This window comes from Martes martes, assembly GCF_963455335.1.
Source record: "Martes martes genome assembly, chromosome: 15".
Lineage (NCBI taxonomy): Eukaryota > Metazoa > Chordata > Mammalia > Carnivora > Mustelidae > Martes > Martes martes.
Window position 1 is genome coordinate 38,777,590 of NC_137903.1, and position 14,894 is coordinate 38,792,483.

General features: G+C 40.9%; 1 protein-coding gene across 1 annotated transcript in view; it reads left to right on the forward strand.

Annotated features, from left to right (window-relative positions):
- The window catches only part of DNAH14 (dynein axonemal heavy chain 14), a gene marked incomplete at both ends in the record, with an annotated part of 406,864 nt that overhangs the window by 16,588 nt on the left and 375,382 nt on the right, over positions 1-14,894 (forward strand). Inside the window, 2 exons of the mRNA XM_080824495.1 lie at positions 6,401-6,544; positions 12,813-12,943. Of these exons, the coding sequence (XP_080680621.1) occupies positions 6,401-6,544; positions 12,813-12,943 (275 nt within the window). The remainder of the gene's footprint in view (positions 1-6,400; positions 6,545-12,812; positions 12,944-14,894) is intronic.

Sequence of the window (14,894 nt, forward strand, 5' to 3'; positions counted from 1 at the left end):
ATATGGCAAAGGGAACAAACATCAAAATCCAGGAGATGCTAAGAACGTCCCTCAAAATCAATAAAAATAGGTCCACACCTCGTCACCTGATAGTAAAATTTACAAGTCTTAGCGACAAAGAGGAAATCCTGAAAGCAGCCGGGGAAAAGAAGTCCGTAACATACAAGGGTAAAAACATTAGATTGGCAGCAGACCTATCCACAGAGACCTGGCAGGCCAGAAAGAACTGGCATGATATATTCAGAGCACTAAACGAGAAAACCATGCAGCCAAGAATACTATATCCAGATAGGCTATCATTGAAAATAGAAGGAGAGATAAAGAGCTTCCAGGACAAACAAAAGCTGAAAGAATTTGCAAACACCAAACCAGCTCTACAGGAAATATTGAAAGGGGTCCTCTAAGCAAAGAGAGACCCTAAAAGTAGTAGATCAGAAAGAAACAGGGACAATATACAGTAACAGTCACCTTACAGGCAATACAATGGCACTAAATTCATATCTCTCAAGAGTTACCCTGAATGTTAATGGGCTAAATGCCCCAATCAAAAGACACAGGGTATCAGAATGGATAAAAAACAAAACCCATCAATATGCTGCCTACAAGAAACTCATTTTAGACCCGAAGACACCTTCAGATTTAAAGTGAGGGGTGGAAAACAATGTACCATGCTAATGGACATCAGAAGAAAGCTGGGGTAGCAATCCTTATATCAATTCAATTAGATTTTAAGCCAAAGACTATAATAAAAGATGAGGAAGGACACTATATGACACTCAAAGGGTCTGTCCAACAAGAAGACCTAACAATTTGAAATATCTATGCCCCTAACATGGGAGCAGCCAACTATATAAACCAGTTAATAACAAAATCAAAGAAATACATCGGCAGTAATACAATAATAGTAGGGGACTTTAACACTCCCCTCACTGAAATGGACAGATCATCTAAGCAAAAGATCAACAAGGAAATAAAGGCCTTCAGTGACACACTGGACCAGATGGACATCACAGATATCTTCAGAACATTCCATCCCTAAGCAACAGAATATACATTCTTCTCTAGTGCACATGGAACATTCTCCAGAATAGACCACATCCTGGGTCATAAATCGGGTCTCAACCGGTATCAAAAGATTGGGATCATTCCCTGCATACTTTCAGACCACAATGCTCTGAAGCTAGAACTCAATCCCAAGAGGAAATTTGGAAAGAATGCAAATATATGCAGCTAAACAGCATCCTTCTAAAAAATGAATGGGTCAACCAGGAAATTAAAGAAGAATTGAAAAAATTCATGGAAACAAATGATAATGAAAACACAACGGTTCAAAATCTGTGGGACACAACAAAGGCAGTCCTGAGAGGAAAATATATAGCGGTACAAGCCTTTCTCAAGAAACAAGAAAGGTCTCAAATACACAACCTAACCCTACACCTAAAGGAGCTGGAGAAAGAACAACAAAGAAAGCCTAAACCCAGCAGGAGAAGAGAAATCATAAAGATCAGAGCAGAAATCAATGAAATAGAAACCAAAAAAACAATAGAACAAATCAACAAAACTAGAAGCTGGTTCTTTGAAAGAATTAATAAGATTGACAAACCCCTGGCCAGACTTATCCAAAAGAAAAGAGAAAGGACGCAAATAAATAAAATCATGAATGAAAGAGGAGAGATCACAACCAACACCAAAGAAATACAAACAATTATAAGAACATACTACGAGCAACTCTACGCCAACAAATTCGACAATTTGGAAGAAATGGATACATTTCTAGAGACATATAAACTACCACAACTGAACCAGGAAGAAATAGAAAACCTGAACAGACCCATAACCAGTAAGGAGAGTGAAACAGTCATCAAAAATCTCCAAACAAACAAAAGTCCAGGACCAGACGGCTTCCCAGGGGAATTCTACCAAACATTTAAAGAAGAATTAATTCCTATTCTTCTGAAACTGTTCCAAAAAACAGAAATGGAAGGAAAACTTCCAAACTCATTCTATGAGGCCAGTATCACCTTGATCCCAAAACCAGACAAGGATCCCATCAGAAAAGAGAATTACAGACCAATATCCTTGATGAACACAGATGCGAAAATTCTCACCAAAATACTGGCCAATAGGATCCAACAGTACATTAAAAGGATTATTCACCACGACCAAGTGGGATTTATTCCAGGGCTGCAAGGTTGGTTCAACATCTGCAAATCAATCAATGTGATACAATACATTAATAAAAGAAAGAATAAGAACCATATGATACTCTCAATAGATGCTGAAAAAACATTTGACAAAGTGCAGCATCCCTTCCTGATTAAAACTCTTCAAAGTGTAGGGATAGAGGGCACATCCCTCAATATTGTCAAAGCCATCTATGAAAAACCCACCACAAATATAATTCTCAATGGAGAAAAACTGAAAGCTTTTCCGCTAAGGTCAGGAACATGGCAAGGATGTCCGTTATCACCACTGCTGTTCAACATAGTACTAGAAGTCCTAGCCTCAGCAAACAGACAACAAAAAGAAATTAAAGGCATCCAAATTGGCAAAGAAGAAGTCAAACTATCACTCTTTGCAGATGATATGATAGTATATGTGGAAAACCCAAAAGGCTCCACTCCAAAACTGCTAGAACTTGTACAGGAATTCAGTAAAGTGTCAGGATATAAAGTCAATGCACAGAAATCAGTCGCATTTCTTTACACTAACAACAAGACAGAGGAAAGAGAAATTGAGGAGTCAGTCCCATTTACAATCGCACCCAAAACCATAAGATACCTAGGAATAAACCTAACCAAAGAGGCAAAGAATCTATACTCAGAAAACTATAAAGTACTCATGAAAGAAATTGAGGAAGACACAAAGAAATGGAAAAGTGTTCCATGCTCATGGATTGGAAGAACAAATATTGTGAAAATGTCTATTCTACCTAAAGCAATCTACACATTTAATGCAATCCCTATCAAAATCTCATCCATTTTTTTAAAAGAAATAGAACAAATAATCCTAAAATTTATATGGAACCAGAAAAGACCTCGAATAGCGAAAGGAATATTGAAAAAGAAAGCCAAAGGTGGTGGCATCACAATTCCAGACTTCAAGCTCTATTACAAAGCTGTCATCATCAAGACAGTATGGTACTGGCACAAAAACAGACGTATAGATCAATGGAACAGAATAGAGAGCCCAGAAATAGACCCTCAACTCTATGGCCAACTAATCTTCAACAAAGCAGGAAGGAATGTCCAATGGAAAAAAGACAGCCTCTTCAACAAATGGCGCTGGGAAAATTGGACAGCCACATGCAGAAAAATGAAATTGGACTATTTCCTTATACCACACATGAAAATAGACTCAAAATGGATGAAGGACCTCAATGTGAGAAAGGAATCCATCAAAATCCTTGAGGAGAACGCAGGCAGCAACCTCTTTGACCTCAACCGCAGCAACTTCTTCCTAGGAACATCGCCAAAGGCAACAGAAGCAAGGGCAAAAATGAACTATTGGGATTTCGTCAAGATCAAAAGCTTTTGCACAGCAAAGGAAACAGTTAACAAAACCAAAAGACAACTGACAGAACGGGAGAAGATATTTGCAAACGACATAGCAGATAAAGGGCTAGTATCCAAAATCTATAAAGAGCTTAGCAAACTCAACACCCAAAGAACAAATAATCCAATCAAGAAATGGGCAGAGGACATGAACAGACATTTCTGCAAAGAAGACATCCAGATGGCCAACAGACACATGAAAAAATGCTCCACGTCACTCGGCATCAGGGAAATACAAATCAAAACCACAATGAGATACCACCTCACACCAGTCAGAATGGCTAAAATTAACAAGTCAAGAAATGACAGATGCTGGCGAGGTTGTGGAGAGAGGGGAACCCTCCTACACTGTTGGTGGGAATGCAAGCTGATGCAACCACTCTGGAAAACAGTGTGGAGGTTCCTCAAAAAACTGAAAATAGAGCTACCCTATGACCCAGCGATTGCACTACTGGGTATATATCCTAAAGGTACAAACGTGGTGCTCCGAAGGGGCACATGCACCTGAATGTTTATAGCAGCAATGTCCACAATAGCCAAACTATGGAAAGAACCTAGATGTCCATCAACAGATGAATGGATAAAGAAGAAGTGGTATATATACACAATGGAATACTATGCAGCCATCAAAAGAAATGAAATCTTGCCATTTGCGATGACGTGGATGGAACTAGAGGGTATCATGCTTGGGGAAATAAGTCAGTCAGAGAAAGAAAACTATCATATGATCTCCCTGATACGAGGAAGTGGAGATGCAATGTCGGGGGGTTGGGGGGGTAGGAAAAGAAAAAATGAAAGAAGATGGGACTGGGAGGGAGGCAAACCATAAAAGACTGAATCTCAAAAAACAGACTGAGGGTTGCTGGGGGGAGGGAGGACAGGAGAGGGTGGTGGGGATATGGACATTGGGGAGGGTATGTGCTATGATGAGTGCTGTGAAATGTGTAAACCTGGCGATTCACAGACCTGTACCCCTGGGGATAAAAATACATTATATGTTTATTAAAATAAATAAATTAATTTAAAAAATAAATTAAAAAATTGCAACTATGTGATGAATGTTGTGATGATCTTTTTGCAATATGTACAAATATTATACTATGTTGTATAGGTGAAACTAATAATTTTATTTGTCAATTATATCTCAATTTTACAAAAAGAAGGAGCAGTCGAAAGTAATATTGTTCAGTCAAATGGGGACTGAAAATGCCCATTGAATTTATATGGTCACTTGAGTGCTATTTAAGTGGAGGTCTGAAACTCAACTAGACTAGATTAGGAAGTGGGAGTAGATGAAGAAATAGAATAGTGAGCACATGCAACTCTTTTGAGAAGTATGACTGTGAAGAAAGGCGAGATAGAATTCACCAACTAGAGGGAAACATTGTCTAGGAATGGGTGAGGCTTGCTGGCAGCTCAGGCTTGATGGTGGGAGCTTGATATGCGAAGGGGAAGAGGAATAAACAGTAGTGTAGGCATGAGGGGTTGGGTTGAAAACAAGGGTGGAAAGGATTGATTTGGATGGGAGGAGAAACACCTCCCTAATGGGGCAGGAGGAAAGGATGCTGCTGGGGTGGGTTCGTTGGCTTACTTAGCACAAGCACATTGAAGGAATTCCCGTCTGATGCCTTTGCATGCCCTGGGTAGTAGGCATGAAGATCCGTCGAAGTGGAGGGGTGGGAAGGTGAAGGTGCTGGGGTTTGAGGTGCATCTGAGCGAGCCGTTCAAAGCCAGAAGAGCAAGGGAGCCAGGCAAATTGTAAGATTTCACATTAGTGTTCAGGGGCCATTTGTGATAAAGTCGATTTCGGAAGTTACCAATCCACTCCCGTTTGGGCCTTTGTGTAACAGCTCTGAGGTGTGCAGATGCAGGCACACCGAGCACGTAGAGCTGGCATCTTCCAGGGCCGCTGTTCTGCCACGGAGATGAGATCAAGAGTGAGAGTTGAGGCTCTGGCAAGAGTGTCATTGAAAGACAACATAATTTCAGGGGGATCAAGAGAAAGATGCAAAGAAGCAGAGGGGTAATGGGTAGAAAGTCATGGGGCCGTGAACTGGAGGTGCCAATGACGTCAAGAAAAAAATGGTGATGTCGGGAGTGCCAAGTAGGCTGGAAGGAGAGACTGGTGATGACGGGCTCTCGGGGGTGATCTTGGGAGGGGTTGATTGAAGCGCACTAGAGATGAGAGGGTGTTTAGAGAGTGGGGCGGGGTGTTGTGTCAGCCACCAGAATGACGGGGCTGTACTCTGGGGAGAGTAGGCCCTCCCTGATAAAAAGCTTTTGTTAATGTTTTTCACACGAGAATTCACATTTATTGTAATGATGGAATTAATATTTATCTTTGTAAGTACTTACTGTGTGCTTTTTAAAAAATATTTTATTCATTTGAGAGAGACAGAGAGGGAGAGTGAGCACAAGCAGGGGGAGGGGCAGAGGGAGAAGCAGATTCCCCACTGAGCAGGGAGCCTAAGGCAGAACTCCATCCCAGGACCTGGAGATCATGACCTGAGCCAAAGGTGGATGCTTCACTGACTGAACCACCCAGGCGCCCCTGACTGTATGCTTTAAACATATTAACTAACTTAATCCTTGTAACACTCTATGAGGTTCTCACTATAACAGTCCCCATTTCACGAGTGGGTAAAAAAGGCTGACGGGCTACTTACAGAGTAAATCACAGCACTGAGTGGCAAAGCTTGTAACTGGTTGGAATGAAGGCATCTGACTCAGACCCTGTGCTCTTAAAAACTGACACTGTGTCATGATCCCCTGTATGGCCTGGCATGGAGAATGGCTGTGGTATTATTTATAGCTGGTTACTCAGTTAATAATGCTTTTATTTTCAGATTACTTCCAAAAAACTGGAACTCAGCAAGATCCTTCAGAACCAGTTTCTCCTAAGAAGAAAGAGAAATCAAAGGGAAAAAAGGATCAGACTCACCCTTGTCCAAAAGTTAAGAAGAAAAGGCTTGTGTCCTACGATACAACAGGTAGGCAGCTTGTTTGGAAGACATGACATTTTTTTTCAGATAATTCTGTGGTTTTATGTGTTTGAGTAGGACACTGACTTTAGAAGAAATAGTCTTACTGAGTTTTATGTGTTTGGTTGCTTAAAGAACTGTTAGCTTTTTAAAAATCTTTTTGAAAACCCAGAATATCAATAGATTGAAAAGTTGACGGACTTTTGTCTGTACCCTATGTTCTTAATTAGGAACAATCTCTGAAGGCTATGGTTATAGAATTTAAATAAAGTTGTATGGCTTTGTTTTATCCTTTTAGTAAAACTTTAGTAAAACTTTAGTAAAACTTTAGTAAAACTTTTACCTTTTAGTAAAACTTTGTGGTATCATTATATTTAATTCTTTTGTGTCTTTTTCTAACACAGGGTTTAATTCCCCAAATAAATAATTCATTTAAACTGATTTTTCTCATGTTTTCCAGGTTGTACTTTCTTTATACCTGAAATTCTTATTTATTTATTTATGTATTATGTTACATTAGTCACCATGCAGTACATCATTAGCTTTTGAGGTAGTGTTCCAAGATTCATTGTTTGTGTATAACACCCAGTGCTCCATGCAGTGCGTGCCCTCCTTAATACCCATCACCAGGCTCACCCCCTCCCCAACCCCTCCCCTCTAAAACCCTTAGTTTGTTTCTCAGAGTCCATAGTCTCTCATCATTCATCTCCCCCTCCAATTTCCCCCCCTTCAATCTTCCCTTCCTTCTTCTAATGTCCTCCATGCTGTGCCTTATGTTCCATAAGTAAGTGAAACCATATGATAATATACCTGAAATTCTCATTTGTATTAGTATCTTAAGTTTGACAGGAAAAGGGAAACTTTTCTACGTTTCACTGATTTACCATGGTCCAAGCCAGATTAGTCATAAAGCTATTGAAATGTAGACTTCTGGGCCCCTCAGTTAAACAGGCCTTTTTCTGAAAAGAAGATAGTCACTATTATGAATGCCTCCAATGGCACAAAACTTACAGGCTTTGTCTCCACCCCTCTCGGCGAATGTGAGCCGCAGCTGTGAGTACGATGGAGCGCTACTCCTGGGTGAGGTCAGTCTGTGTGGCATTTCTGAGGTATAATAAGGTTGTAAAAGGAGGTTTTCCTGGGTGAGCCTGCCCTAATCTGATGAGCCTTTAAAAGAGACCAGAGCAGTAGCAGATGCCACGCTGGTGTCTTTGAAGGGGAAGATGGCCATGTGTGGAGAGGGCCCTGGGGCAAGGACCCCAAACTAGACTTCTGTAGCCTACAGTAGTACCTGGGCCTACTGTTAGCCGGAAAACAGGGATCTCAGTCATGCAGCCACAAAGAAAATGAGTTCTGCCAGCAACCGAGGGGAGCTTGGAGCCAATGTCTCTGGATGAGGGCGTCATCAGCCAGCATGTTCATGTCAGCCCTGTGAAGCCCTAGGCAGAGGACCCAGCTAAAATTTGCTAGGTACCTGACCTCTGGACACTGTGGGATAACAAACACCCAGTTTGCAGTAATCTGTTACACGGCAGTGGAGAGCAGGTACCAAAGTAAAGTGAGTAGCTCAGGGCGCTCCTCTCTGCACTCCATGTCGACAGTTAACAGTAGGACCAGCTGACAGTCACACTTACATGGGCGACTGTCCTTTCCATGGATGGTTTTATGTATTGTCTACATTTATATTTGTCCATTGTGGGAGTTTAAAAATTCGTCACATATGTTTTGACGCTCCTTCCTTCAAAAGCCAGAGCCTTACTCCTCTCCCTTTAAACAAAGGCCAGACTTTAGTGACTCATTTCTAACTAATAATAAAGTGGATGTGATAGTTTGCAGTTGTACAAAGTAGAACATGGTGGAACGATGCCGTGTGCCCTCCAGGACGAAGTCATGAAGTCATGATAGGCCTAGAGAGATCCCTTCTCCTGTGTGCTCTCCTGTGACACATGTACGTGGCCCTATAGAGGGGTCCACTGGACAAAGAGCTGAGATCTCCGGCATATCAGCATGTCTGTGTGGGAGAGGGTCCTCCAGCCCCGGGAGAGCCTTCAGCGTTTTGACTGCAACCTTATGGGAAACTGAACTACTCACCTGTAGAAATTGTGAAAAAAATTCTTTTTGTTTTAAACCTCTAAATTTTAGGACAGTTGCTCACACATCAATAGACAACTAATACATCCATAAAACATGTGGCATTATTTTGTGCAGAAGCACACACCCTGTTAACCAGAATAAGCTGGATGGAGAAGAATACACATGGTACGATTCTACTTCTATAGAGTAAACACTTGGAAAAATTAATCTCTAATCTGAGAAAGCAGGATAGTGGTGACTTTTGTGGGAACGGACTGAAGTGGTAATAGTAACTGGGCAAGGTTCAAGGCAGACCTCAGGAGTGCTGGTGATGCTTTCTTTCATGATGGGTGCGCTGGCTCCAAGGTATATTAATGTCTGAAAACACATCAGGCTGTATGCCTATGGATGGTATGTGTACCATCCATGTGTATGTTATACTTAAGTAAAAGCTTTGAAATATGCACGTATGTGATGTTTTATTGTGTCCTTTTGTAACCTGTCCTTTTGAGATCACTCATGTTGATGTGTCCTTTTGGAATTTACTCTTTGTCTCTTTCTTTTAAGATGATTCTTTGTCTAGAATGTCCTTTTTTCTTTTTTTGCCCCCCTCAGGCCTTATGTTAAGATCGATATTTATGCAAGTTCTATAAGCTCTCAGTGAGGTCCCTAGTCTGCTGTGACCCTTCTTGGAGCTGACACAGTACTTACCAGCAATGCGGCTCATTTGACAGTTTTTATGTATTATCTTTCATTATGAAGACATGGTCCCATGGTGGGATAATATCAATTACACTCTGACTCCAAGGTAGCAGAAGTTCTGTTTTAAACTTTTTTTTTTTTTTTTTGGAGAGAGAGTGAGTGAGGGAAGGGGCAGAGGGAGCGCAAGAGTCCCATGCAGATGCCATGACCAGTGCAGAACCCGACATGGGCTCTGTCTTAACGACCCTGAGATCATGATCTGAGCGGACATCACTAGTCAGACACTTAACTGCCTGAGCCACCCAGATGCCTGTTTCAACTTCTGAAAAGAAAGGTTTTATTTTCATCGTAAAGATGTGTGATTTTACCCTTAAATGCTGGAACTCCTCCTTAAGCTCTGTCTTCACTGTCACTCCTATTGAAGATTCTGTCTGGTGATAGTGCTTTTTCAAGGCTGTGGATTAGAAGGGGAGGGCACTGGGAGTCCAGCCCGTTCACTGATGAGATTTCATTGCGTCTCTAACAGAAGATAGAGGCTTGTGTCTACACTGACAAAATAAATGTCTTTATGCTGCTTTTTTTCCCCATGGTTTTTTTTCTGGAAGACTTTCTCTTGAAAGTTGTAATTTTCTGACCTTACTTCTGGTACCTATATTCTTGACTTACCGTGAAAGTGGAATACAGGCTAGTCTCCTCGTAGTTCTGATAGAAAGAATTGCTGTCCTGGCTCATACCATGCACCCAGCATGCTAGGACCGTGCCTAACCCTGCCATGTTAGGTGCATAATGGATTGTCTCATTTTAGTAAATACCTGTGATTTTCTTTCTATCTTCCTTTTTTTTAAGATTTTATTTATTTATTTGTCAGAGAGCGAGGGAGTTGCACAATCAGGGGGAGTGGCAGGCAGAGGGAGAAGCAGGCTTCCTTCTGAGCCAGGAGCCTGACTTGGGACTTGATCCCATGACCCTAGGATCATGACCTGAGCTAAAGGCAGCTGCTTAAACAACTGAGCCACCCAGGTGTCCCTATCTTTGATTTCTGAATTAATCTGGCTTTTTAGAAAAATTTCCCCCCAGCATTTTGGAGGATATATATTTTCCCTAAATTTACTACTTACTCTGAAAAATCGTTATTTTAAATTTGTCATAAATCACTTCCATTCTCCAATGGTCTCTATCAGTTCATTAAATCTGCCAGGTCACCACCAAGAATGGATGCATTAATTTATGCTTTTGCAGTGTTGCATAGGAGGAACACCCTGGCCAGCAGTGGATATTTCCTAACTTATTTTCTGCAAGTCTGATGGGTGAGAATGGCTATTTTGTTGTAATTTTAATTTGCAATTTTCTGATTACTAATGGGGTTGAATATTTTTTGGTATGTTTACTGGCCATTTGTCTTTCCTATAAATTGTTCATCTTTATATCAAAATGTTTATTTCTTTGTGGTTGGGAGGAACTCTTTAAATATTTGATGTTAATCCCTAGCTTCTTACATAGGTTATAGACATTCTAACTTGATAATTATGCTTTAGATTTATTTATGGTGGCTTTTCTGCTGTATAAATTGCTAAGTTTGAAGAAGTCAAATTTATTTTTTTTAACATGCTTTAATTCTTTTTCAGGAACATGTATTTTCTGTAATTTCTGTTTCCACATGTACTCCTATAATTCACCTGTTGTTTATACTTGCATATAATTGCATAGTTTTTTAAGTGGCTAACTACTTTCCCATTATGATTTATGAACAGTTAGTGATTGCTCTCCTGATTTGAAATACCTTTTTTTCGCTTACTAGATTGTCTTTTGTAAATGTTCCTATTTCTGGTCTCTACTTGGTTCTACTGATCTGTTTTCCTGTGTCGTAAGCACACTACCATGGTTTCGATAGGTGTACGTTGTTATATCCTAGTCTGTATGGCTTATCTCTCAGCTAGACGTAAATACTTTGTGCTGTTGCTTACGTTAGTGTCGGCACCTCCCCTTCTCTCTTCTACACCTAATATTAACTAGCTTTCCTTTCTTTTTTTTTTTTAAAGGGTTTTTTTTTTTAAAGATTTTATTTATTTATTCGACAGGCAAAGATCACAAGTAGGCAGAGAGGCAGGCAGAGAAAGAGGGGGAAGCAGGCTCCCTGCTGAGCAGAGAGCCTGATGCGGGGCTCGATCCCAGGACCCTGGGATCATGACCTGAGCCGAAAGCAGAGGCTTTAACCCACTGAGCCGTCCAGGTGCCCCTAGCTTTCCTTTCAATTAAGTATTTTAAACTTCTTTCCTGTGTAAGGAATCGATAGGGCCCAGACTAGGGTGAGACAGGTGAGTTGCCTAGAGCACAAGATTAAAAGAAGAATTTACTCTTAGGGTTGTGTAGGACTGTACACTGGTCCTGACTTTGTTTTATACAAAAGTTCAAGTCCTGTTTAGTCCTGAGTTAAGATGTTTTTATCAGTTGGTGTTTGTGATTTCTAGAGAACCAGAAATCCTGAACAACTTATTAGCATTGTTGATTTTGTCAGCATGGTTTCTGGGTTGCTTCTCTTCCCATGATTAGTTTTATCAAGAAAAGCAGAAGGGCTAAGAGGACAAATTGTAGAGCATGGTGAATAAAAGCCAAGAAAAGGGAATGTTTCAAGAAGGAGAGAATTATTAGCTGCGAAGAGATCAAGAAAGAAGATCTGAGGGGCACCTGGGTGGCTCACTTAGTTGTGTCCAGCTCTTGACCTCAGCTCAGGTCTTGACCTCAGGGTTATGAGTTCAAGCCCCACATTGGGCTGCATGCTGGGTGTGGAGTCTACTTGGAAGAAAGGAAGGAGGGAGGGAAGGGAGGGAGAGAGGAAGGAACAAAGGAAGGAGGGGGAAGTGTATTGCATGAGACTCTTTGGGAAGAATATTTCCACCTTGCATGGTCATCACTTTTTTCCTGATCCTACTGCTTCCACGTCATCTTAAGCTTTTATTAAGAAAAGCCTTCTGGGACGCCTGGGTGGCTCAGTTGGTTGGGCGGCTGCCTTCGGCTCGGGTCATGATCCCAGCGTCCTCGGATCGAGTCCAACATCGGGCTCCTTGCTCGGCGGGGAGCCTGCTTCTCCCTCTGCCTCCTTCTGCCTCCATCTGCCAGTGCATGCTCTCTCTCTCTGACAAATAAATAAATAAAATCTTTAAAAAAAGAAAAAAGAAAAAAAAAAGAAAAAAAAAAAAAGAAAAGCCTTCTAACTGGCTCCTGTTCCAGGGCCTTCTTGTGACAACTACCTGTGTAATTGTGGAATTAGGTCTTTTGTAATCTCTTTTTAAAATGGAAAATATTCCTTTTTTCCAGCTTGTATTAAAATTAAATTTTAAGCTGTATTTTCTCTTCCAATTATATAGTCTTTGTATAAGTAAGTATAAGTTTCCATTTAAATTTTTTCTCTATGTGGAAATATTTGGAATATTATACATTATCCTTAAGTGATGCCCATACTCACACTTACATTAGATCTTTCTTTTTTTATGTTCTAAACCAGAGCCAGTGGATGATGATGTGACAAGACATATTATAAGGCTAAGAGAAAAGTTTGGTTGGCAAACGATGTTACCACAGCACTGTTTGGAGCACAAAAGTTCCAAAATTGCAACTCACAAGGTTATTCTAAAGGTATTCTGTTTTATCCAGTTTTGTAATACAAAGGTTAATATTTAAAACTATACCTTAATCTTAATTTCATTCACTCACATATTGTATTAAAATTAGCCATTACTACATTAATATCAAATTATCATCATTGTTTCATGGTAAATGCTTATGAAAGTATTGGGCATCATTTCACTTTAACATTGTATCCTTGTTCTTACTGCCTGGTACCCAATTTTCTATCTCATTATCTTTGTATTTCTTTATCCTTTCCTCTTTAGAGAAGGTTTAGCATGTGCTGGGTCATATGCAGAGGGCACGAGCAGCCATGAGGAGTGAGGTCTGCCTCTGGTGCCCTTCTTCATGACAGGAGATGGAAGATTGGGCAGGATCATAACTACTTTTAGACCCAGGATTCTCAGAGGGCAGTTCCCAGGTAGATCACACCAACAGCATCTGGGAGCTCATCCACCATATATACTCTCATCTCCACCCCAGACTGTGGATCAGAAACTCTGGGGGTGGAACCCAGTGGTCTATACTTGATGAAGCTCTCCAGATGATTCTGATGCACAATTAAGAACCATTGTTCTATACCAGGGGCCAGCTAATTTTTTTCTGGGAAGTGTCAGGTGGCATTTTAGGCTTTGCAGGCTCTCTGATCTCTGTTGTAATTACTCAGCTCTCTCACTGTAGGGCGAAAGCAACAGGAGACAGATATAACCAAATGGGTGTGGCTTTGTTCCTATGAGACTTTATTTATAGAAATAGGCACCTAGTCCTGGCCAGAGTTTGCTGATCCCTGCACTAGACTGTTACCAGGAGGAGAAATGGTCTTTGGATCATTGTCAGAGGTAGCATTAATGTAAAGCAAGGAACCACGCATAATGGAAGCAGAGTTGCCCAGTTTTGCATCTCTGTTTATACGCTCACTGTGTGGTTTTAGGCAAGTTCCTGACCTCTCTGAGCTTCAGCTTCTTTGAGCTTAAATTGGAAATAATAGTACTTAACCTTAGAGAGCTGTGAAAATTAAATGAAGAATGCAGGTGGCCTGGTGTCTGGCATGTAGCAGGCATGGTGGCTTAGAAAATACATTGCTGAGCCAGATGTTGGACTCACTGATAAGTAAGGTTTCATTTATTTATAAAGAAAGGATTAAGAATACGAAAAATTACTTGCTTTTAATTGAAAACCAGTAATTTCATTGGAATATATTATGCCTCTGGTAAGTGGATGATTTAATTACATACATGACGCATTTGGATAATTGTGTCTACATTAAGTTTCTAGTATCCTCGGGGAGCCTGGGTGGCTCAGTGGGGTAAACCTCTGCCTTCGACTTAGGTCATGATCTCAGAGTCCTGGGATTGAGCCCCACATCAGGCTCTCTGCTCAGCAGGGAGCCTGCTTCCCCCTCTCTCTCTCTGCCTGCCTTTCTGGCTACTTGTGATCTCCCTCCCTCTCTCTGTCAAATACATGAATTTAAAAATCTTTAAAAAAAAAAAAAAGTTTCTAGTATCCTCAACTTCCTGTAATGTAATCAGAACAAAAATGGCTCAAGTGGCCACATAACTGTAACCAAACCATGTACTATACAAATCATCACCTGAGGCTTATTTCATTTTACTTGTAGTTTTAAACTTGTTTCTTAAGGTTTCCAGGTTCATATCCTCTCAGTGGTCAAAAGAAGACTGTGCGGGGCACCCGGTGGGTGCAGTCGGTTGAGTGTCTGACTCTTGGTTTCTGCTCAGGTTGTGTTCTCAGAGTCATGGGATTGAGCCCCATGTCAGGCTCTACGTTCAGTGGGGAGTCTGCTTGTCCCTCCGCTTGTGCCCCTCTCCCCCAATAAATAAATCCTGAAAATAAACAAGGCAGTGAGCACCTGGGACAATTAGGGAGAAACAGTGACATTCTTCAACGAGGACACAAATTGTTTTAAGAAGTAAAAATGGGTCTGAAATTTATAAATTCCAAT